The sequence below is a fragment of the Coregonus clupeaformis genome, chromosome 39 (genome assembly GCF_020615455.1).
Source record: "Coregonus clupeaformis isolate EN_2021a chromosome 39, ASM2061545v1, whole genome shotgun sequence".
NCBI lineage: Eukaryota > Metazoa > Chordata > Actinopteri > Salmoniformes > Salmonidae > Coregonus > Coregonus clupeaformis.
Window position 1 is genome coordinate 83702 of NC_059230.1, and position 23886 is coordinate 107587.

At 42.9% G+C, this 23886-nt stretch overlaps 1 protein-coding gene across 4 annotated transcripts in view; it reads right to left on the reverse strand.

The window, feature by feature from the left end:
* Positions 1-466: 466 nt before the first annotated feature.
* LOC121554634 (glycogen synthase kinase-3 beta) overlaps positions 467-23886 on the reverse strand; it is a 33883-nt gene continuing 10463 nt past the window's right edge. The window contains exons 2-11 of one of the 4 annotated variants that reach the window (XM_045211830.1): positions 21531-21724; positions 20014-20097; positions 11333-11443; positions 10460-10590; positions 9962-10068; positions 9390-9487; positions 7999-8094; positions 4597-4783; positions 3680-3778; positions 467-3178 (exon numbers count right to left, since the gene is read on the reverse strand). In XM_045211830.1, the coding sequence (XP_045067765.1) occupies positions 3114-3178; positions 3680-3778; positions 4597-4783; positions 7999-8094; positions 9390-9487; positions 9962-10068; positions 10460-10590; positions 11333-11443; positions 20014-20097; positions 21531-21724 (1172 nt within the window). In that variant the 3' untranslated portion in view covers positions 467-3113. Of the gene's footprint in view, positions 3179-3679; positions 3779-4596; positions 4805-7986; positions 8095-9389; positions 9488-9961; positions 10069-10459; positions 10591-11332; positions 11444-20013; positions 20098-21530; positions 21725-23886 lie in introns of all 4 variants that reach the window. The other 3 variants (XM_045211828.1, XM_045211829.1, XM_045211827.1) reach the window with 3 other exon arrangements.

Below are 23886 nucleotides of genomic sequence, written 5' to 3' on the forward strand. Positions count from 1 at the left end.
GCAGAAAGGTAGAGGAAATTAAGGGAACAAGGGACTGTATGTCAAATCTGAAAATGAAATATATTTTATCTTAATTTGAAATGTATTTGATGTTAATCCCCATCTTAAATGGGGAATGTAGGAGTCCAACTATCTATATTATAATACCATAGGCCACAACCTGGGGTGGACTTGCATCTTACAATTTGACAGTTTTCTTAATTTTGGCCTCAAAAGAAGAGTCACCAGGACCATGGGATAGGCTCCTTTTCTACTGGAACGCATCCAACTTTGAGCTAACAACAAACAGGGTCGTGCTCAGTAGGGCACAACGTAGCAAAAATGTTTTGCAACGGAAAAACAAATATGTGCATTCTTATTATACAAAGTTCAGGTAATTCCGTTTCAATGTTTTCTCTATTGTAAACACAACCCAAGTAGCATATGAGAACATAACCCAAGACACAAAAGACATGACAACAGTTTGTTCATTTCCAGGCTAACCTACTGTTTATTTAATGCAAATTACAGTACCAGGTAACTATTTCTCTGAACCAAGTCACATAGACAGAAATATCTACAGGGAGAGGGGACATTAAGCATACCTTCACAGAAAAAAAAGTTTATATTCAAAATGAAATCAAAATTTCAGTCACAAACAGAGGCATTCAAGTAGTAGTAATGTTATAGTTTTTTGTTGTAAATTCTTAATTTCTGAATATAACCCAGTCCTTTTTTTATTTTTATATTGTTTTTTAAACATTGTGTTTTGTACATATTATATTAATCCTTAAAGTCACAAGAAGTGGTCACATTGTTTGTTTTACAGGCCAGGTGATTGGATAGCAACACATCTACGAATGCAAATATTACAAGCAAGCATACAAATATATGCTTTAAAAAATAAAATAAAAAACAGGAAGGATTGGTGCTACATGACATCTCTCCCAGAGTGCTGTTGAGAATGTGGACACACAAATCCTACAGACAAATTGTTTATTGCCATAGTTGAGAAAGTAATACTGAATACGATAAGACCCCCCGAACAGTGTGGGGTTGTACGTGCATCTCATAAATCCATAAAAACATATTTTAAAACAAACCTTCCTGAAAAGAGAATGATTTTCTCAGATCCTTTAAAAAGACAATGAGACAACTCCCCCAACCAACCACAAGCAAAGGGGATCCCAAAGTCAAAGACACAGAGCCAATCATACAAAAAGAAACAGTGATGAGGTGGAGGGGTGATGTGATGAGAGTGTGGTCTGTGTGGCGCCTGGCTATTGCAGTGCATTGTGGTACATGAAAGATCAGAGGTGGAAAGGGGAAGTCAACAGCACTCCAGGAAGGAAGAGGGTGAAGTTGCCCTGTATGCTGGTCTCGAGCCAGTTTTGCATTTTCCCCACTAAAGTTTATGGTTATAGGTTTGCCAAGCTGATCTCTGCATAAGGGCAATTTCACACCGGAGCCTCCAGGTAGGACCATGGAGGGAGGGAACCTGGGGAAGAGAGGAGAGAACGAGTGGAAGCAAAGGCACTCCAACCTATAGATACACTATACATTACTGGTTAGTCTTACAATGATACAGCTGGCACCTACTGTACAGTCGAGATTGAACTATATGGCTGGAGGAAAAAAAAGCAAAGCTGATCTACAGTTTGACTATACAATAACTTTTAACCTGAATGTTATTTTTTTGTATTCTTCTTTATATCGTTCGTCTTTGTTTTTGCTCGTTAACAGTTCTTGGGTCTGCCTATTTACATACCATACATACACAGGAAGACACGCACACGTAAGCCAGTTTGGTGAGGAGCATCTACATACATAAATACATACACATTTGTGTGTACTTTTTGTATAGGTCTTCAAAGTGTTGTGTTGAGGGATGGGATGGAAGGACTTTCAGTTTCAAAAGGAAAGCAGGAAAGGCTGAAGTCAAAATGAGAAAGGACTTCCAAAAGTGGTTTAAAATTACATGGGGCTGCGTCTGAAATGGCACCCTATTCCCAACTACTTTTGCCCAGAGCTATGTGGACTGTGGTCAAAAGCACTGCACTAAATTAGAGGGAGCAGGGTACATTTGGACACAGAATGGTAACAAAGAGAGATCGTGATGAAATGCAGCACAATCAACAGCAGACTCCTTCATCTAAGCATCCTTCATAGCCAGTCCCCAAACCCACCCTAACAAGAAACTGAACAATACCAGGCTTTACTAGTCACAATGTCTATCTGACAAGCAGCAGGAAAAGTAAAACAGAGGTCCTGGTCTGAAAGACCAGCAGAATCTCTTTCTTGCTCTTAGGTCTGTACTGGCAAAGTTCTGTCGGTACTGCATTACCCTTCGGAGAAAAACGGGGTAAAACTCATTTATGCACCGTTTCTGGGAGCTAAAAGGGGGACGAACCCAAAAAAAGTGATGAGGTGCGAGACAACTGTTGCCTTACGAGCAGAATCACAAAATGGTGCTGCATAGCAGAATTATGATTTCTGAAGTGGGAGAGAGAGTAGCTGACACAATTCTACAACATATCAACTGTGTATGTGTACATTGAACACAGACACAGATATCGAGGTCAACCATTACAAGTCACGACGTCATCAAGGTCCTCAGATGTATATACATGAATGGGTGGATGGGGTCGACAGGGGCCCCAAGGGGCCACAGTCTGAACGTAAGGCTGTTGCAAGACGCATGTAGGGGCCTCTCCTACACAGAGAGTGGGATGACTATAGCTAGCATAAGAAAAAAGGAAGATTGTCTATGGAAACAAACACGTCAGAGTACTTTTGTATACTTATATAGCTATACATTATCTCTACACTAAACACACCCGCACTCGGTCCCCTCCTCTTCAAAGCACAGAAAGATGCAGAGCAGCTCTGAGAACGTATCACGGTTGTCCTTTTTGTACAAATAAATAAACAAACATTAAAACGATGGGAGAGGAGAGGTTCGGGTGGAGGTGGTAGGGGAATCATGAAGTTCCGATTCGGTTTTTCTTGTGTTCATCTTTGTCACGCGTCAGTTTTCTTGCTTTGCTTTATTAGTTGGTTGGTGTGCAGCCATTCCACTGTTGTTGTCCAGGAGCTGGGGCATGGGCAGCGGGCAGACGGGTCAGGAGGAGGTCTCAGGTGGAGGCGTTGGAGGCGGAGGCAGCGTTGGTGGTCTGGCCGCGGTCTCCGCTGTTGGCATCTGGAATGGGAAGCAGTACAACAACACGTTACACAACTCGCCTTTAATGAGGAGAGCTCTGGGCCCTTATTCACAAAGCGTCTCAGAGTAACATTGCTGATCTAGGATCAGGTCCGCCCTTTCCATATAATGTCATTCATTATTATCTAAAGTGGAAATCTGGTCCTAGATCAGCACTCTAGACACTATACTCTGGGACGCTTTGTGAACACGGGCCCTGGTTAGTACTGGGAAGAGACTCTAGCCAGGAGTACTGAGAGGTAAGGGTGAGGACAGAGGAGGAGAGAGAGGTTCCCAATCCTCCACTGCCCCTAGCCCCTGCCACAAGAACTCTAGGTTACACCTATCCAACCCTGTCAGATCTACAAATGTGTCTAGGGGTCGATTTAGGAATGGCAATAGAGGGAGAGGCAGAGAAAGGGTTAGAGAGACAGAGACAGGGTGAGAGACAGAGACAGGGTGAGAGGGAGAGAAAGAGAAAGGGGGTGGGGGTGTACTGACCTGAGGGTGCGGAGGCGTTGGTAGGGGTGGAGGCCCCGGGCTGATTCCGGGCGTGGGCGGGGATGAGGATGGAGGCTAGGGAGGGGTTACTGGACAACTCTGGGGAAGCAGAGAGAGAAAGAAACAAGACGTCAGACACAATCACCTATAGACAGACAGCACATCTTCTATTTACAACTACAGACCCAACTATCACATTCACCACCATCCTACCTGAGTCACAGCATGCATTCACTATGATTATATCGTAATCAATCACCATCATCAAATTCAGTAAGTCTATGGACCAAATTTACATACACCCAAAGTTTGCACTTGCACACTTGGATTGGTGTAAATAGTGACTAGAGGGCATTTCCAACAATATCACATCCATGACAAGAAGTGTGAAAGTGCACACTTTGTGAGAATGGTGGAGAGTCAGGATACAACCACATCTACCATTTACAACCACAGACCCAACTACCCAAACACAGTTACCTATCGACACAAATTCTACCATTTGGCCTACAACTACAGGCCCAACTTTCACATTCACCATCATAGCATATTTAGCCTTTATTTTAGCAGGGGCAGTCCCATTGAGACCAAGGTCTCTTTTACAAGGGAGCCCTGCATTACAAAGCAGCAAGGAATAGTGACACAATTACATCATAGTCACAGCATTAATTCGCTGTGATCAAATTTAAATCATAATCCTCTAATGGAGTAATAGCCACATACCCCATTATCATGTATAGAAATACAATTACTAGAACGGACATTCCTATTCAAGTCAAATTTCTGTGATGGGTAAACTGGCATCCATATTGAGTGGTCCCATGAGTGTTTCAGTCGATTTGCAGTGGTCTGAGGGGCTTTGTCCGTTCTAGTAATTCTGTAGGCGATACAGAGCTATGTCTGAGCTCCATCCATACCATGTGTGGAGAAGTTGAAGAGCAGGGGTTTCTCACGCCCGTTGGGCAGCTTGAGGTTGGGGTCCCGGAGCTCGTCGAAAAAGGTGTGGGCACAGGCCTCGAGGGGCGTGAAGCGCGCTGTGGGCGTGTACTCCAGCAGCCGCGAGCACAGAGCGATGGCCTCAGGGGGCGTGCGCGGCCGGAACACCTGAGAGCCAATCACACAAGGCTGAAACCGGTCAATGACACAGGTTAGAGGTGACACGTCAGCTAAAGCGCCTGGGTGAAGTTTCCCCTAGGTACAGATCTAGGATCAGCTTCCCCCAATCCTAACCGTAACAATTAATGGGGAATATGCTAAACTGACCCAAGATCAGCGTCCAGAGACAACTTCACCCTACACCTGCTAAAACAATGACAGCTAAATATTACACAACGCCTGTGCAAAAACCCAATGTAATGATTTTTATTTATTTCAATCTAAGGCAGCAAAATGTGAAAACTGTGCAAGGGTGAAGACTTTCACTAGGCACTGTATATACGACACTACAGGTAGAATGACAGGGTTATAAAATGTGGTCCCACTTTAAACAAACAACTTCACAAAGCCTTATATAGCATTCATTACATTTTCATAAGCACTGCATATATGCTTCCCATTCATACACTACCGTTCAAAAGTTTGGGGTCACTTAGAAATGTCCTTGTTTTCGGAATAAAAGCAAATTTTTTGTCCATTAAAATAACATCAAATTGATCTGAAATACAGTGTAGACATTGTTCATGTTGTAAATGGCTATTGTAGCTGGAAACAGCTGATTTTTAATGGAATATCTACATAGGCGTACAGATGACCATTATCAGCAACCATCAGTCCTGTGTTCCAATGGCACGTTGTGTTTGCTAATCCAAGTTTATCATTTTAAAAGGCTAATTGATCCTTAGAAAACCCTTTAGCAATTATGTTAGCACAGCTGAAAACTGTTGTGCTGATTAAAGAAGCAATAAAACTCGCCTTCTTGAGACTAGTTGAGTATCTGGAGCATCAGCAATTGTGGGTTCGATTACAGGCTCAAAATGGCCTAGAAACAAAGAACTTCCTTCTGAAACTCGTCAGTCTATTCTTGTTCTGAGAAATGAAGGCTATTCCATGCGAGAAATTGCCAAGAAACTGAAGATCTCGTACAACGCTGTGTACTACTCCCTTCACAGAACAGCGCAAAATGGCTCTAACCAGAATAGAAAGAGGAGTGGGAGGCCCCGGTGCACCACTGAGCAAGAGGACAAATACATTAGTGTCTAGTTTGAGAAACAGACGCCTCACAGGTCCTCAACTGGCAGCTTCATTAAATAGTACCCGCAAAACACCAGTCTCAACGTCAACAGTGAAGAGGCGACTCCGGGATGCTGACCTTCTAGGCAGAGTTGAAAAGAAAAAGCCATATCTCAGACTGGCCAATAAAAATAAAAGACGGGCAAAAGAACACAGACACTGAACAGAGGAAGATTGGAAAAAAGTGTTATGGACAGACAAATCAAAGTTTGAGGAGTTCGGATCACAAAGAAGAACATTTGTGAGACGCAGACCAAATGAAAAGATGCTGGAGGAGTGCTTGATGCCATCTGTCAAGCATGGTGGAGGCAATGTGATGGTCTGGGGGTGCTTTGGTGGTGGTAAAGTGGGAGATTTGTACTAGGTAAAAGGTATCTTGAAGAAGGAAGGCTATCACTCCATTTTGCAACGCCATGCCATACCCTGTGGACGACGCTTGATTGGAGCCAATTTCCTCCTACAACAGGACAATGACCCAAAGCACAGCTCCAAACTATGCAAGAACTATTTAGGGAAGAAGCAGTCAGCTGGTATTCTGTCTATAATGGAGTGGCCAGCACAGTTCCCGGATCTCAACCCTATTGAGCTGTTGTGGGAGCACCTTGACCGTAAGAAGTGCCCATCAAGCTTGTGGGAGGTGCTTCAGGAAGCATGGGGTGAAATCTCTTCAGATTACATCAACAAATTGACAACTAGAATGCCAAAGGTCTGCAAGGCTGTAATTGCTGCAAATGGAGGAATCTTTGACGAAAGCAAAGTTTGAAGGACACAATTATCTCAATTATTATCAAATCATTATTTCTAACCTTGTCAATGACTACATTTCCTATTCATTTTGCTATATTTCCTATTCAAACTAATTTCATGTATGTTTTCATGGAAAACAAGGAAATTTCTAAGTGACCCCAAACTTTTGAACGGTAGTATATATATATATATATATATATATATATATACATATATATATATATATACACACACACACACACACACACGGCATAATCCTATGAATGGTTTCTGAAGCATTTATAGACTTATAAAGGGTTTATAAGTCGCTCTGGATAAGAGCGTCTGCTAAATGACTAAAATGTAAATGTAAATGTCAGTGACTGTTTAAAGTGGGACCTAAAATGTCTAGTAGATTCACTTTTATTCAGAAGCCCACAGGCCAGAGGACAGTGCAGTACTACACCACCAGAGGGAGTGTAAACATGTCTTAAAGGCGCTGCATGATCAATCCGATGTCTGCATTGGCCGTGCAGCATAAGGTTATATGGCCTCTGCAGAAGTCAGGGCATTCATACTTCTTGCACTTCACAGAGCAGCACAAAGCTGTTGAAGGAAGTTGTCAAGGAAGTGAGTTTGTGTTTATACAGGACCTCCCACCCTCACCTACCGTCAACCAATCATGTCAATGCGGAGCTATACGGAGCCCTCCGCATTGTTACAACATTTGAGAGGCGCGCATAGATGCGGTATGGAGCTCAAGTTGGCCTCTGAGTTCCTCCGTCGGCTCCGCAATTGCGTCACACCATCCATACGGCACCTCCGACCACATTTTCGGATCAAGCATAAATTGGCTCTTACAGAGGGGAGAGCTGGAGTAAAACTGTGGGACAAATACGCCGGTCCCAATTTGCTCCCTACCTTTATCCCTTCCCCTTGGCCCTAACCCTTCGATGTTTGCAGATTTGTAAGATGGAATACTTTCCCAACCCTTCAGATCTGGAAACATTGAAGGGTTAGAGCCTATGGGGAGAGCAATAGTCAGCGGATTTGGACCAGCTGTCCCTTTTGCCACCAATGTGGTGAAGTACATGCTGTTCAACCTGCAGATTCTAGAACGAGCTCTGTGTGAGTATGTGTGTGTACACTGCTGTTCCTCTGCTTGCCCCTGGGGCTGGTGAAAGCGTTTAACATGCTTAAGAACACTGGAGTTCACTGATGCATGAGTGAGATTTGAAGACGGGGGAGAATCCGAACTTTCTCTTAAATTACATTTTCACTCAGTGACAGAGTGAGAGACAGTCAGATGTAGGCGACAGAGATTTTAAAATAGTAAAAAACGGTTCCTGTACCTGTTGACTCACCTTAGTCCATGGGTGTGCCTTGATCTGAGGGAACTTAAACTCAGTGTAGTTGGGATTCATCTCTCTGATCTGCTCCCGAGTGGGAGTGCCGAGAACCTGGGGAGACACGGAGACAGAGAAACCGTTTGCCCATCGATACGTACAACTATGTACATTTGAAGTATTTGGTGTGTACTTAGTACTTGCATGGCAAAACAGAAGTTTATCACTCATTACATTACCAACAGGGTTGTTCTCAATTCAGAATTTGGGAATTGACTCCCATTCAACTTCGAGTTGAAATTCTAATTGGATTGGCCACACCCCACAGGATGTAGAGTTTGAGTGACATGAAATATAATTTCATTCAGTACAATTCAAAGAAATTCCACTCAGTCATAGAACATGGGAGTTTCATTGAATTTGACAGGTCACACTTCCAGACACCAAAGAATACATCACTTTTCTCTGGAAACAATGTTCATACTCTTTTAACCTTAGTGCTTAGAATAGCCAATTATATTTCCACCAACCATTTAATTTGTTTGGCTTCTTTTCGAAGGCTTTAGGGTCAACTTGAGGGATAAACAAATGTAAGTGATTAATGAAATATAATAACTTAGAATACTCGCATACAGGTTTTGTTTAGCTTGAAAATCAATTGTTTCATCAATATTTTATATGCATGTATATAACGAATGTTTTATGTTTTATGTACAATATGTACATTGAACAAAAATATAAACGCAACATGATAAAATGTCAACGATTTTACTGAGTTACAGTTCATATAAGGAAATAAGTCAATTTAATTAAATAACTTAGGCCCTAATCTATGGATTTCACATGACTGGGAATACAGATATACATCTGTTGGTTACAGATACCTTAAAAGAAAAGCTAGGGATGTGGATCAGAAAACCAGTCAGTATCTGGTGTGACCACCATTTGACTTATGCACACATCTCTTTCGCATAGTTGGCTTTTGATTGTGGCCTGTGGAATGTTGTCCCACTCCTCTACAATGGCTGTGTGAAGCTGCTGTAAATTGGCGGGAACTGGAATAAGATGTCGTACACGTCGATCCAGTGCATCCCAAACATGCTCAATGGGTGACATGTCTGGAGAGTATGAAGGCCATGGAAGAACTAGGACATTTTCAGCTTCCAGGAATTGTGTACAGATCCTTGCGACATGGGGCCGTGCATTATCATGCTTTAACATGGAGGTGATGGCGGCGGATGAATGGCACGACAATGGGCCTCAGGATCTCGTCACGGTATCTCTGTGCATTCTTTTGGTTGACTGTCTGTTTTACAGACTGTCTGTCTAAAACAGACAGTCTGTCTGTCTGGCTTACCATCTGTCCGTCTTACGTCTGTCTGTTGACATTTGAAGGCAGGTGTTTTTACCTTGATGATCTCCACCAGCTGATCCACCCCACTGTCGCCGGGAAAAATGGGTTGCCCTAGCAACAGTTCTGCTAGAACGCAGCCAGCGGACCATACATCTGCAGAGGATGGAGAAATACTGTGAGGACTCACACACACTAGTAGTGGGAGTGTACCTATGCTGGAGGTGTAGTTGGTGTAACGTGTAGGTAGTCAGTGTAAGGTGTTAGTAATGGGAGGTGTAGTCAGTGTATGGTGTTAGTAGTGGAAGGTGTAGTCAGCGCAAGGTGTTAGTAATGGGAGGTGTAGTCAGTGGAAGGTGTTAGTAGTGGAAGGTGTAGTCAGTGTAATGTGTTAGTGGGAGGTGTAGTCAGTGTAAGGTGTTAGTAATGGGAGGTGTAGTCAGTGTAGCGTGTTAGTAATGGGAGGTGTAGTCAGTGTAGCGTGTTAGTAATGGGAGGTGTAGTCAGTGTAGGGTGTTAGTAGTGGAAGCGTACCTATGCTGGAGGTGTAGTCAGTGTAGGGTGTTAGTAGTGGAAGCATACCTATGCTGGAGGTGTAGTCAGAGTAGGGTGTTAGTAGTGGAAGCATACCTATGCTGGAGGTGTAGTCAGTGGCCCCAAAGATGAGCTCGGGGGCTCTGTAGTACCGTGAGCAGATGTAGGACACATTGGGCTCACCACGGACCAGCTGCTTCGCACTGCCAAAGACAACCAATGATGAGTGAAGGAAGGAAGGAAGGAAAGGAATGAAAGATAGCGGGTAAGGATGGTCAAAAGGAGGATTTAAGACTTCAAGGATTTGAGTTGAAACTGCGCTTTCTTTTATGTATACCAGTTAGTAGTTTCCTCAATTCCTCTCAAATAAAAAAAGGACGTAGGAAGCAAGGATTTGACAGCTAGTAATGTTTTCAGACACAGCCCCAACCTAACCCAGCTCATAGAAATATAATTACTAGAACTGAGGGGCTTTGTCCATTCTAGTAATTATATTTCTATGAGCTGGGCTAGGTTGGGTCTGTGTCTGAAAACATTACTAGCTGTCAAATCCTTGCTTCCTCCATCAATACGTATTTCAATCTTCCAGCCCACCTGCCAAAGTCACAGAGCTTGAGCACGGCTGTCTCCGGGTCCAGCAGCAGGTTCTGGGGCTTGATGTCCCGATGGCAGATCCCAAAGGAATGGATGTAAGCCAAGCTCCGGAAGAGCTGGTACATGTACAACTGCAGAGAGAGACGTGGAGACACACACACAAATTAGTACATGCTCTAAGCTAGCTAAACATAATGACATGAGTCGTAGGCCTATAGAGCAGCAGCAATTCCTCCTGCCTCGTAATCAATGGGCTAAAAATAACAGCGTGCCAGTGTCCAAATCCCCCAGAAAGCCCCAGCCAGCAGGTAGCGGTCCCTGGCTCTGACTCCAGTCCAGTCCTTTGTTTATGCCACTACTTCCACTTCCTTAAGTGGCAAGTTGGAAAGGCAGAGACGACGGGGGTGCTATAATAAGGCCGCTGACGCCATCTCAACTGGCCGCTACACGATGACGCAGGACAGCATGGTGAGGAGGACATGCCCAGAGGAGTCTGTCTGCCCAGACACACATAACCACATGCACTTTTGGGACAATTCTGTACCGAGCAAACGAAATCAAGAGCAGCTCAAGTATTTGACATTCGTATTTGACCCAGGTCTACCACATAGTGCATCTAGAGCAGTGTTTCTTAACTCCAGTCCCCCAGTACCCCAAATAATACACATTTTTATTGAAGCCCTGGACAAGAACATCAGATTCAACTAGCCAACTAATCATCAAACCCTCGATGAGTTGAAACTGGTGTTTTTGTCCGGGGCGACAACAAAAATGTGTGCTGTTGGGTGCTCGACCTGAGTTGAGAAACACTGATCTAAAATGAACATACAGAGAGAGTAGTACCTTGAAGGGATAGACTCGAGGTGGTCTTACCTTCACATAAACCATGGGGAGGGTCTGCTTGGCTCGGCTGTAGTGTCTGGCCACTCTGTACACCGTCTCAGGAACGTAGTCCAGAACCAGGTTGAGATACACCTCGTCCTTCTGTAACACACACAGACAGAGAGGACATTTAGAGTATGGGTCAGACTTTGGGAAAGTGGGCTGAGGAGGTTAGAAGCATATATGAATTCCTTTGGAGTGATCACAATGTAACATGGTTCATGTTCATTAGGCACCAAACGAAAGAAAACGGACTGAAACATTGGAGGGGCTAACGGGTCTTGTCCAATAAGAAAGGCTCATTTTTCGTTTTCTGTTGCAAAATACACGTTTCATTGTGTGCCTAATGAACACTACCCAGGCCTCGCTGGGTGACTAAACAGGCCAGACCGAGAGAAAGAAAAACGGTTACTGTTTGATCTGGCAGAGACACTAAGCTAGACTTAACATCAAGGGAGTCAGATGTTGTTTTCTTTGGCAGGGCAACAGACGAACAGATGACTGTTCTAGTGAGGGCAATGGGATATCACACTTTCTCTATGAATCCATCCCTGCAGATGTCTTCAATGAACCGCTAAAAGATCAAGAATGATCACATATACACGCAGTGTAGAAAATATTAAGAACAGTGAGTTGCCCCCCCCTGTCGCCCTCAGAACAGCCTCAATTCGTCGAGGCATGGACTCTACAAGGTGTCGAAAGCGTTCAACAGGGATGCTGGCCCATGCTGACTCCAATGCTTCCCACAGTTGTGTCAAGTTGGCTGGATGTCCTTTAGGTGGTGGACCATTCTTCATACACACGGGAAAATGTTGAGTGTGAAAAACCCAGCAGTGTTGCAGTTCTTGCCACAAACCGGTGCGCCTGGCACCTACTACCATACCCCATTCAAAGGCACATAAATATTTTGTCTTGCCCATTGACCCTCTGAATGGCACACATACACAATCCATGTCTCAATCTTTAACCTGTCTCCTCCCCTTCATCTACACTGATTGAAGTGGATTTAACAAGTGACATCAAGTGTATATACAGTACCAGTCAAAAGTTTGGACACACCTACTCATTCAAGGGTTTTTCTTTATTTTTACTATTGTCTACATTGTAGAATAATAGTGAAGACATCAAAATTATGAAATAACATATGGAATCATGTAGTAACCCAAAAAGTGTTAAACAAATCAACATATTTTTTATATTTGAGATTCTTCAAATAGCCACCCTTTGCCTTGATAACAGCTTTGCACACTCTTGACATTCTCTCAACCAGCTTCACCTGGAATGGTTTTCCAACAGTCTTGAAGGAGTTCCCACATATTTGAGGGGCACTTGTTGGCTGCTTTTCCTTCACTCTGCGGTCCGACTCATCCCAATCCATCTCAATTGGGTTGAGGTCGGGGGATTGTGGAGACCAGGTCATCTGATGCAGCACCAAACTACTTTCCTTCTTGGTAAAATAGCCCTTACACAGCCTGGAGGTGTGTTGGGTCATTGTCCTGTTGAAATTTTTTGAATGAAATCACAGACAGTGTCACCAGCAAAGCACCCCCACACCATAACACCTCCTTCTCCATGCTTTACAGTGGGAAATACACATGCAGAGATCATCCGTTCACATACACAGTGTCTCACAAAGACACGGCGGTTGGAACCAAAAATCTCCAATTTGGACTCCAGACCAAAGGACAAATGTCCACCGGTCTAATGTCCATTGCTCGTGTTTCTTGGCCCAAGCTGGTCTCTTCTTCTTATTGGTGTCCTTTAGTACTGGTTTCTTTGCAGCAATTCGACCATGAAGGCCTGATTCACACAGTCTCCTCTGAACAGTTGATGTTAAGATGTGTCTGTTACTTGAACTCTGTGAACCATTTATTTGGGCTGCAATTTCTGAGGCTGGTAACTCTAATGAACTTATCCTCTGCAGCAGAGGTAACTCTGGGTCTTCCATTCCTGTGGCAGTCCTCATGAGAGCCAGTTTTATCATAGCGCTTGATGGTTTTTGCGACTGCACTTGAAGAAACTTTCAAAGTTCTTGACATTTTCCGTATTAACTGACCTTCATGTCTTAAAGTAATGATGGACTGTCGTTTCTCTTTGCTTATTTGAGCTGTTCTTGCCATAATATGGACTTGGTCTTTTACCAAATAGGGCTATTTTCTGTATACCTTGTCACAACACAACTGATTGGCTCAAATGCATTAAGAAGGAAAGAAATTGCACAAATTAACTTTTAAGAAGGCACACCTGTTAATTAATATATTAATTGAAATGCATTTCAGGTGACTACCTCATGAAGCTGGTTGAGAGAATGCCAAGAGTGTGCAAAGCTGTCATCAAGGCAAAGGGTGGCTATTTGAAGAATCTCAAATCTCAAATATATTTTGATTTGTTTAACACTTTTTTGGTTACTACATGATTCCATGTGTTATTTAATAGTTTTGATGTTTTCACTATTATTCTATAATTTAGAAAATAGTAAAAAATAAACAAGAACCCTCAAATGAGTAGGAGTGTCCAAACTTACTGTATGTTTAAACTGTATATCATCTGTTCCTACAAACAGGAAATAAAAAAGGCTAAGTCAGGCTTAGAGGTGTTTGATCCCTGTGCTCAGCCTTATTAAGTCTTCTCAAGACACACACAGTCACGCACGCACACACACACAGAGACACACACACACTTTCCGATAGACCCATGCACTAAAATAAGCCCAACACAAAGGATTGCTCACTCTCCTGCCTGCCTCACTACGGCAACAGCAGCCCCTAAATTACCCCTCTGATTGGCTCATCGGCTCACACAGAAGGCAGGTGATTGGATCCACGCCTTGCTCCTTCCTGACCATGTAAATAGCTGATTGGTTTGACAGCAACAGGTAGTGACTGCTCAGTGCTCTGCCATAGCGACAGTGTGTGTGGTCTCCTCCTGTCTATTTTCTGCATTTGCCAGTATTCGCTAAATGAACTCAGAAAAACATAGGTCATCTGTTAATCATGTGGTAGGCAATGTTATTAGACTGGAAAAATGTGGCACAAATGTTATAAAAATCATTTCCTTTTTAGATGGGGTATGTAGTTTGTGTGCCAATTTGTGCCATGGCTGCATGAGTCTAAATGAGATTCTGTTTTACAGAGTCTCACTACAAGCCTTGTATATACTTATAATGACACAATGCTGTGCTTCCCCAATCAAGTTAGGAAAGGCAAATCTGTTTCAACCAGACTACGAAGAACCCTGATTAACCATTAGATGGTGGGAATTAAACAGTAAACAAGTAGCAATTTTGTGTATTTTCCGGAATGGTACAGTTAAGCAATAACGCCCGAGGGGGTGTGGTATATGTCTAAGGGCTGTTCTTATGCACGACGCAAAGCGGAGTGCCTGGATACAGCCCTTAGCCGTGGTATATTGGCACTATACCACAAACCCCGGAGGTGCCTTATTGCTATTATAAACTGGTTACCAACGTAATTACAGCAGTAAAAGTACATGACATATCACGACTTTCAGCCAATCAGCACTCGAACCACCCAGTTTATAATAGATATTAGATACTGTAGGAGAAAAATACCTGAGGGGTGGGATTAAAGAGCTTATGTTCAGTAATGTATTATTGTTATGTGATTGCTGAATATAAAAGTACCATGTACACTACCAGTCAAAGGTTTGGACACACCTATTCATTCAAGGTTTTTTCTTTATTTTCACTATTTTCTACATTGTAGAATAACAGTGAAGACATCAAAACTATGAAATAACACATGGAATCATGTAGTAACCAAAAAAGTGTTAAACAAATCAAAATATATTTTATATTTGAGATTCTTCAAATAGCCACCCTTTGCCTTGATGACAGCTTTGCACACTCATGGCATTCTCCAAACCAGCTTCACCTGGAATGCTTTTCCAACAGTCTTGAAGGAGTTCCCATATATGCTGAGCACTTGATGGCTGCTTTTCCTTCACTCTGAGGTCCGACACATCCCAAACCATCTCAATTTGGTTGAGATTTTGGAGGCCAGGTCATCTGATGCAGCACTCTACCATTCTCCTTCTTGGTAAAATAGCCCTTACACAGCCTGGAGGTGTGTTGGGTCATTGCCCTGTTGAAAAACAAATGATAGTCCCACTAAGCCCAAACCAGATGGGATGGCGTATCGCTGCAGAATGCTGTGGTAGCCATGCTGGTTAAGTGTGCCTTGAATTCTAAATAAATCACAGACAGTGTCACCAGCAAAGCACCCCTCCCCCCCCACCATAACATCTCCTACTCCATGCTTTACGGTGGGAAATACACATGCAGAGATCATCCATTCACCCACACCGGGTCTCACAAAGACACAGCGGTTGGAACCAAAAATCTCAAATTTGGACTCCAGATCAAAAGGACAAAATTCCACCGGTCTAATGTCCATTGCTTGTGTTTCTTGGCCCAAGCAGGTCTCTTCTTATTATTGGTGTCCTTTAGTTGTGGTTTATTTGCAGCAATTCGACCATGAAGGCCTGATTCACACAGTCTCATCTGAACAGTTGATGTTGAGATGTGTCTGTTACTTGAACTCTGTGAAGCATTTATTTGGGCTGCAATTTCTGAGGCTGGTAACTCTACTGAACTTATCCTCTGCAGCAGAGGTAACTCTGGGTCTTCCATTCCTGTGGCGGTCCTAATGAGAGCTTGATGGTTTTTGCGACTGCACTTGAAGGAACTTTCAAAGTTCTTGATATTTTCCGTATTGACTGACCTTCATGTCTTAAAGTAATGATGGACTATCGTTTCTCTTTGCTTATTTGAGCTGTTCTTGCCATAATATGGACTTGGTCTTTTACCAAATAGGGCTATCTTCTGTATACCGCCCCCTACCTTGTCACAACACAACTGATTGGCTCAAACGCATTAAGGAGGAAAGAATTTCCACAAGTTAACTTTTAACAAGGCACACCTGTTAATTGAAATGCATTCCAGGTGACTACCTCATGAAGCTGGTTGAGAGAATGCCAAGATTGTGCAAAGCTGTCATCAAGGCAAAGGGTGGCTATTTGAAGAATCTCAAATATAAATTATATTTTGATTTGTTTAACACTTTTTTGGTTACTACATGATTCCATATGTGTTATTTAATAGTTTTGATGTCTTCACTATTATTCTACAATGTAGAAAATAGTAAAAATAAACAAAAACCCTTGAATGAGTAGGTGTTCTAAAACTTTTGACCGGTAGTGAATGTCGGCTGCAGAGAGACAAGAGAGAGCATGAGAAAACGGGCTTTAATCAGTCATGGAAATAAAAGTGCTGAAAACAAATTGGCTCACTATTTAAAAAGAAGATGGAGAACAAGCTATGAAGGAAAAATAGTGGAGTTTTGGTGCAGGTACAGCAGACTAGCGCAAAAATAATATTGCCATATTGTCTAAAATAATATCTGGAGTCAAAAATAATACCCCGATAGCTGTATTAACTTTTTCTCCCATCACAAGAGGAGGCGAGGAAGCCACTTGAGAAGCACCTGTGGTCAGCCAGAGAGACGTAATCCCATCACTGGGCAGAATAGGACAGCAGCCTGTAGTCTGGTCACATAGCAGGCTCCGGTTTCCTCTGGCCCACATCCAGAGGCCAGACACCCAGCGTCAGCATACCCACCACATTGTGCCAGGCTGCAGGATCACATCACATTAAAACACATACGCTACAGGTCATAGTGGCAGACTGGCTGTGTCTCTCAGTCTACGGAAATAGACCTACACTGCACACCACCATTGGCCAGGTCAGTCTGTCTAGCCACAATGACACAAATACCATATACATTAGGATTTACTTCCCCAATCCTAATGTCCCTTTGTTAATGTATATCCGAACTAGGGCTGTCCACGACAAAAAAAAATATCTTGGTCGTCTGTTCTTTCGACCAATCGATTGGTCAACATTTTTAAACATGTATTTTTTCATATATTGACACATCCTATGTGTTTTAATCAAATCAACTATATTCACTGAGCTTGTCTGATGCTTTAAGCACACTGTTTGACTAAATAATTAAGACACACAAATGACTTGAGGGAGTCCGACCAGCAATTGATTTGATTGTGCCGGGCCGGGCTCAGACTTGCTGCGGTGTAAAAAAAGAAATGACCAAGTGACTGTGTGACTAGCACCTGTTGTCGCTCTCTCCTCCCTGCTGCAGCGACCACCACAGAACATCAAAGTGTTTATCGCGCTGTCCGTGTTGCTGAAGCTGCAACATAATTACAGCCATTTCAGACTGAAAAGTTCTGTTACCGAAATCCCTCATTTGTTTAGGAAAAACATTCCCTACTCCCTCAACCCTTGCTCTCTTTACGTGACATGTATGCATTGCATGCACATGACCAAAGACCTATTTGCACGGGACTAGTATTACTAGAGAACGTTGGTTATGTAATTATTACTCCAGAATGTCCGTTATTCCAGCGGACGGGATCAGTTTTTTCCAAACTGCCCCCTGTAATTTTTATTTATTTTTATAAATTCACAGTTACGACGGAAGCCTGGAGGTTTTTATTTGAGGTGTGAAGATACAGTATTTCAACATGTCCAGGTGATTGGGCCACAATGATGAAGTTTCTAAACCATACCAAACCATCTTTGGTATAGTGTCGCCATAATATTTGAATTGAGGAAGTGTGATCATAATCATTAGGATATTTTAGCGATGCGCAGTACGTCCTAAATGGCCCCGAGCCTTCAGATGTGAGCTAAACAGTGCAATTGCACTTGAGATGCGTTTTAAGGCTATGGATGAGAAAGTTAACTTTTCATTTCCAAACGTTTAGGTCAGTTGTATGCTGCTTTGCGATCTATTAACAGCAAAGGCTGCATTAAACAGGCTCAATATTTTTTACTGATGCATTTGGCAATATTCAATTCATATGCACAAAACATAAACAACTGTGAAAGTTGATAGGCTATATGTAGGCCATTCATATACAGCTTACAGCGCAGCACTTAGTTCAATTTATCTAATCAGTTGTTTTCTTGCGCAAACCGCAAGCAAAACCTGCCAAACTCAGACATTTCTCTCAAAACACTGGGATGTCGATTCGCTCGGGACTAGTATTATCAGAGGACCTTGGAGTTCGCCAAAAAAACAGTAGGTTATTCTGGCTGGAATTGTTACTCTCCTGCCATGTAAAAATTACTGCCATGGTAGATTCGGAACTAAAATTGCAGATGTGGTGTTTTGTGCTCGTACACATAATTACATTACCCGACCTCCCCCAGTAAAACTAATCCCGTCCGAATAGGGCACAATAGGGCATGACCTATAGCATATCATAATAACTTCAATAAATTGGTTATAACAAACTCTGAACACCGTAACACGTGACAGCAAAATGGATGCAGAGGACGTGATAAATAAACTCGCAACGGGGGAATGTTTACTGGTGGCTCAGGAGGTAAAGGGAAAGTAAGGGTTATGGTTATTTGACTAGTTGTGGAAAATACTGGAGATCAAGAAAAAGAAGGTAAGGAGCAAGCGCTGCTTTTTCTGACCGTTTGGAACACTTAATCAATTATAAGCGTACCAGAGAGTCTGTTATAAAGTTTTTTTGGTAAGCCTTTATTACAGCAAAGACTAAAAACAGTTGCATTCATTCGTGAATGTAATTTCTGAAATGGAACGGTTTATTTATTGTTTAAGCTAATTATTCAAGGCTAGCTTTATTTTAAAACTAAAATGCTTGATTGCATTTCAAATCATGAATGACTCGTATGCTGTGTGATGACATGAACGAATGAATGATTGATACAGTAGCCTATATAAGTATTGAAATATAGGCCTAAGTAAGTTACTGTATTAAGACTAAACAGGATGCGCTCTTAGGCCTACAGCTCAGTGGTGGTTACACAAGGCTGCTATACTAAGCCTACTAATGAGAATGACATTACTTATTATAATAATAATAATAATAATAATAATAATAATAATAATAATAATAATAATAAGAAGGAGATCAAGGAAAAGGAGCATTATTATAAATATAATTTTCTAGACAATTTGGAACAGTGTAAACACTAAATAAATTAGAAATAATACCAGAGGCTGTTCTAACGGGAAAAAAGTGTAAAGCCTTTATTACAGCAAAACAAAGATTAAAAACAGCCGAATTTGTGAAATGTTTACCTGACATGTTGTTGCGTGAGTACGGAATCAGTAGGCTATTAAACAAACACTCAAACTGGCAACAAAAGCAGGATCTGTCTTATTTCTATAGATATATTGATGAAGCCAGGCACATTTAACAGTTAGGCTATTAATTATAGACCTAATTAAGTTGGGGTTTCCTCTCTCCTCTTAGACAATAAGGCAACGGCTTAGTGGATCAGTCCACTCAGCGCCAATCAGACAGATGTCTTGTACGCCATGATATTATTATTTATTTATTTTTTGCAACTGCTCGACTAAAGAAATCTCGGTCGACCAACAGCCTATTGAACAAACAATCGACCAGTCGACTAAATGGGGTCAGCCCTAATCCCAACTATATAAGAGTATAAACCCAAACAGCTTAATTTAATATGGAAATCTTCACAATGGAAAGAATAAGTGGTAAAAACTTAGCGAATAGTGAGTCTCCATCATCTGCAACAACACACAGAGACAGACAGACAGACTGTATGAGCAGCGACCACCCACCTTGTCTCCACTGGAATAGAAGAAGTAGCGTAAACGCACTATGTTGCAGTGGTCCAGTTTCCTCATGATCTGCAGCTCCCGGTTCTGAGACGTGAGGGAGAGGAAGAGAAAAGGAAAGAGAGAGAGAGAGAGAGCGACATTGAGAAAATCTGACAACCAGTGAGCATTAGAGAAGTCAAACAGGCTAGGGAAGCTAGCTTCTTGCTGTGAGCTAGCTGCACTTATACAGACACACTCTCTTAAATTAGTCTTAAAAGGCTTTTGAGGCTCATCTGAGAGGGGCTGACTGATCCAGGATTAAGAGAAGAGGCTGTTCAGAGAGAGAGAGCGAGACCGTAACATGGAGCATCCAGACTTCTCCCCTAAAGCCCTCAATCAGTGTTTCCCAAAACGCTCCTTGAGTACCCCCCAGCCTAGCAGCTCCACTTATCAGATCTAATCCAGTACTAGCACACCTGGTTCAACTTGTCAACTGGTGGGTTAAATCAGGTGTGCTAGTATTAGAATAGATCAAACAAGGGGAATGGCAAAGGGTACTCGAGGAGAGGTTTGGGAAACAGCTAAAACACAACCATGGGTGTCTATCACACAGCTAATGAAACGTTCAATATAAGAATCTGAGAATATGCAGACTGAGTTTGGCACCCTATCACTGTTTTGAATTAGAAGCCCACACATGGTTCATTTAGGGCAGCTACAACCATCATAGAACATTGTAACACAGTGACAGCCATAACCGAATGGGGGTCAAATCATGTCAGTGATATCTGAACAGGAAGCAAATTACCCACAGAGACACATTATAGACATCATTATAAGCTATTTCAAACACTGGCACTATGCAGCACTTGTTTAACACAGTTATGTCAGTCATACTGTAGGCTACATGCAGTCCATTCAAGATGACTGAGGAAATCCATGGGTTGAGTCTCCTTTAGGGTGTGACAATAGAAGAGATGAAGAACTATTCATCAACTCAACGCTTGAGCTGAAGCTGGACTAGGGAGGGACGAGACTCCGCCCCGTTTCAGCTCCAACAGGGAGGGGCGTGTTCTCACGAGACATGACATCACTGGGGACTAGGGTGTCATGCTCAGGCCGACTTCCAGGATGATTACCCAAATGCCTATCAGTGTGGTACGGCAGGCAGTGCTATGCGATCACCATGAGAGCAGTCTCACAGTGGTAAGTGACCTGACTAACCTCCTAAAGTCCACTCGTTCGAAAGACAGTAGAAAGACTGCTCCATTTAATGTGAGCTCATATGAGCTACGGATAAAAGTAAGAAGGAACAAAGACACATTGTAGAAAACACTGAGAAGGCTCTTCATTTTTTGGGGAAGAAAATCTAAACACTGTTCCAGTGAGGGATCTAGTTTCAGTGACGTCATACTGACCGCGACTCAATGACCCCAAGACAAAGAACTGTTGTTACTCAAAAACACACGGTGCAACAAGAACTGTGATAAAAATACATAACTCTGATGTAGTCTTCTCTGCAGTGAAGTGGTCCTCACCTTGAACCTCTTGTCCTGCAGAACCTTCTTGATGGCTATTAGCTCCCCGGAGTCACACAGCTTGGCCTGGTAGACCACGCCGAACGAGCCGTTACCGATGACCTTAGTGTCTGTATAGCTGACTTCCTGCGGCCGGTCGGGGCCCTGGCCTGGAGTCGCTACCACCGTGGTCACCTTACTGCCATCTTTGTCTCCTGAGAGAGAGGGAGAGAAAGCAAGAGAATAATCAATGTCATACAAGAGGTACAGTATAGGACAACTCATTCACCCACACAGTCTTTACACCAAGACGCTCCTGTAACATTTCTCATCCTCTCTCATCACTGCAGCTCTACACGTAGGCTCAGACTAAAGCCTGTAACCAGAAATAGGAAGCTGTACTAACCCACTTTTCAGCTATGAGTAATTTCCAAGAAGCAGGGCTACCCATGTTAACTAGCTCTGGCAGACACAAATGACGACAGCCTGAAAGTACAGTAGAAGGATAAAAGGCGTAAAGGTTGTGGTGAAAATGAGGATGTAGTTTTAGTCTCAGATACCGTGTGGGAGGGTGCACTGGAAACGGCTAAGCACTTTTCTAGTACTGTTCCTATTTTGAAGCAGCGCTGCAGGCAGCAAACGTTTCCACACATAACACCTCCAATTCAACACCTGCACTTCGCAACTTCTGACAACATGAAAATGAAAGTCTACTGGAGGTGTAGCTTAAAAGACAAAGACGAACACTAACAGCCGGTCCCAAATCGCTCTTTACCCATCCCGCTTGGCCCTAACCACACGTTGTTTGCAGATCTGAAGGGCCCTTCTAACCTACCGTTTATGGCCGGCACCTGGTCGTGGACCTCAACACAAACCCAAAGAGCACCAAACAATCCTAGATTGCTGTAAGCTTTATCAATAGCAGTGACTTAACCTGTCAATCACAAAAGTACAAACTACTCTTCTACCAACTAAAATGTGGTTTAACGCTCCAAGAAGTGCGTCATCATGACAACGTCTACCACAATGCTGTTTCTGGAAATTGACAAGCCAAAACGACATTACATAGCCTAAAACTGCTAGCAAACTCCACCAGCGTGCCCCATCAGTAGTCATGCAACATTCCAATTGGCATGAAGAGCATGAAAGACACCAGTGGCGAAGTACTCCGTAAAGTGAATGATATGCTGAAGGAGTTTGGTCTTCAAACATAATGAATGAAAAACCAGATCTCACAAGAACAGCTGGAGCTCTGTCCATGAGTGACTTCACAGTCCCCCCTGCATAGGAATTAGCAACATTAGAAATGGAGAAGATCCATTTTTAACAATGAGCCTTTCTACGCCAAGGAAGACACGCGGAGAAGTTTAAAATCCATTACTTGTTTGGAAAATATTAGGCCTGTGTATCCATTAGACACCAAACGGAATAAATAGAAAACACTCTGGAACAAGGAGGGACTACCTGGAAATGTCCAATAAGAAAAGCCTCATTGCATTCCTTGGCAAAATGTTTTAAAGCATTCCAGATGCAAGTCTTAATAACCACTCTCACCAATTTACTAGAGATAATTTATCTTCTCAGATCTTGTAAGGAACGTAGGCAAGTGGGCTTGGTGGTTTGTTAAATACAGGGGGATTCTTTTTTCCATTCAATTTAAAAATGGCCACTCCATACTTTAAAGATTTAGCTCTAGGCCTATATTCTAGGGATTATACCTTGTAGGAGCGTTGGTGCAGCACTGACCTCTTAGCAACCTGCAATCTGTTTTACAACCAGCACTTACATAACTCTGCGGTGTGCACACACACACACAGTGTCCTAATGCCCCTCTAACAGTGACAGGGTCACCTGACCTCGATACTACTGCCTTGGCTACTGCAGAGGCCTGACAAGGGAAGAGACAGTGCAGCAGCAGAATTTCACAACAGGTCCAACACAGCTATGTCGAGGGATCCAGCACTGAACTCTGCACTCTCTCCAGCGTTGCTACCGTCTGGGTCAGAAGTCAAGGGATAGAGGAAATACTAGAGTCTTAACAAGCTGTTAAATACACATTATCAATGTGTCAATCCTGTCTGAACAGTATGAAGCCACTGAGCTCGTAATGCGGTAGAATATATGGGAATTTGGTCTTGGGGTCGGACCACTTAAGGTCACACACACTTCCTCCCTTTCTCTGCTGAGTAGCAGGAAGTGGAGCAAAATGTCAGCGCTGCCAAAGCCTAACGGAGCAGGGAGGGACGGAGCAGAGTGCTGCCAAATTAGGCATCTCCTCCTCCTCTGAACACACACACACACACAAAGAGAGCAAGCACCCAACCGGAAGCCTGACACCATGTTACTACTGCAGGGGATGGAATTGTAATGAGGACGA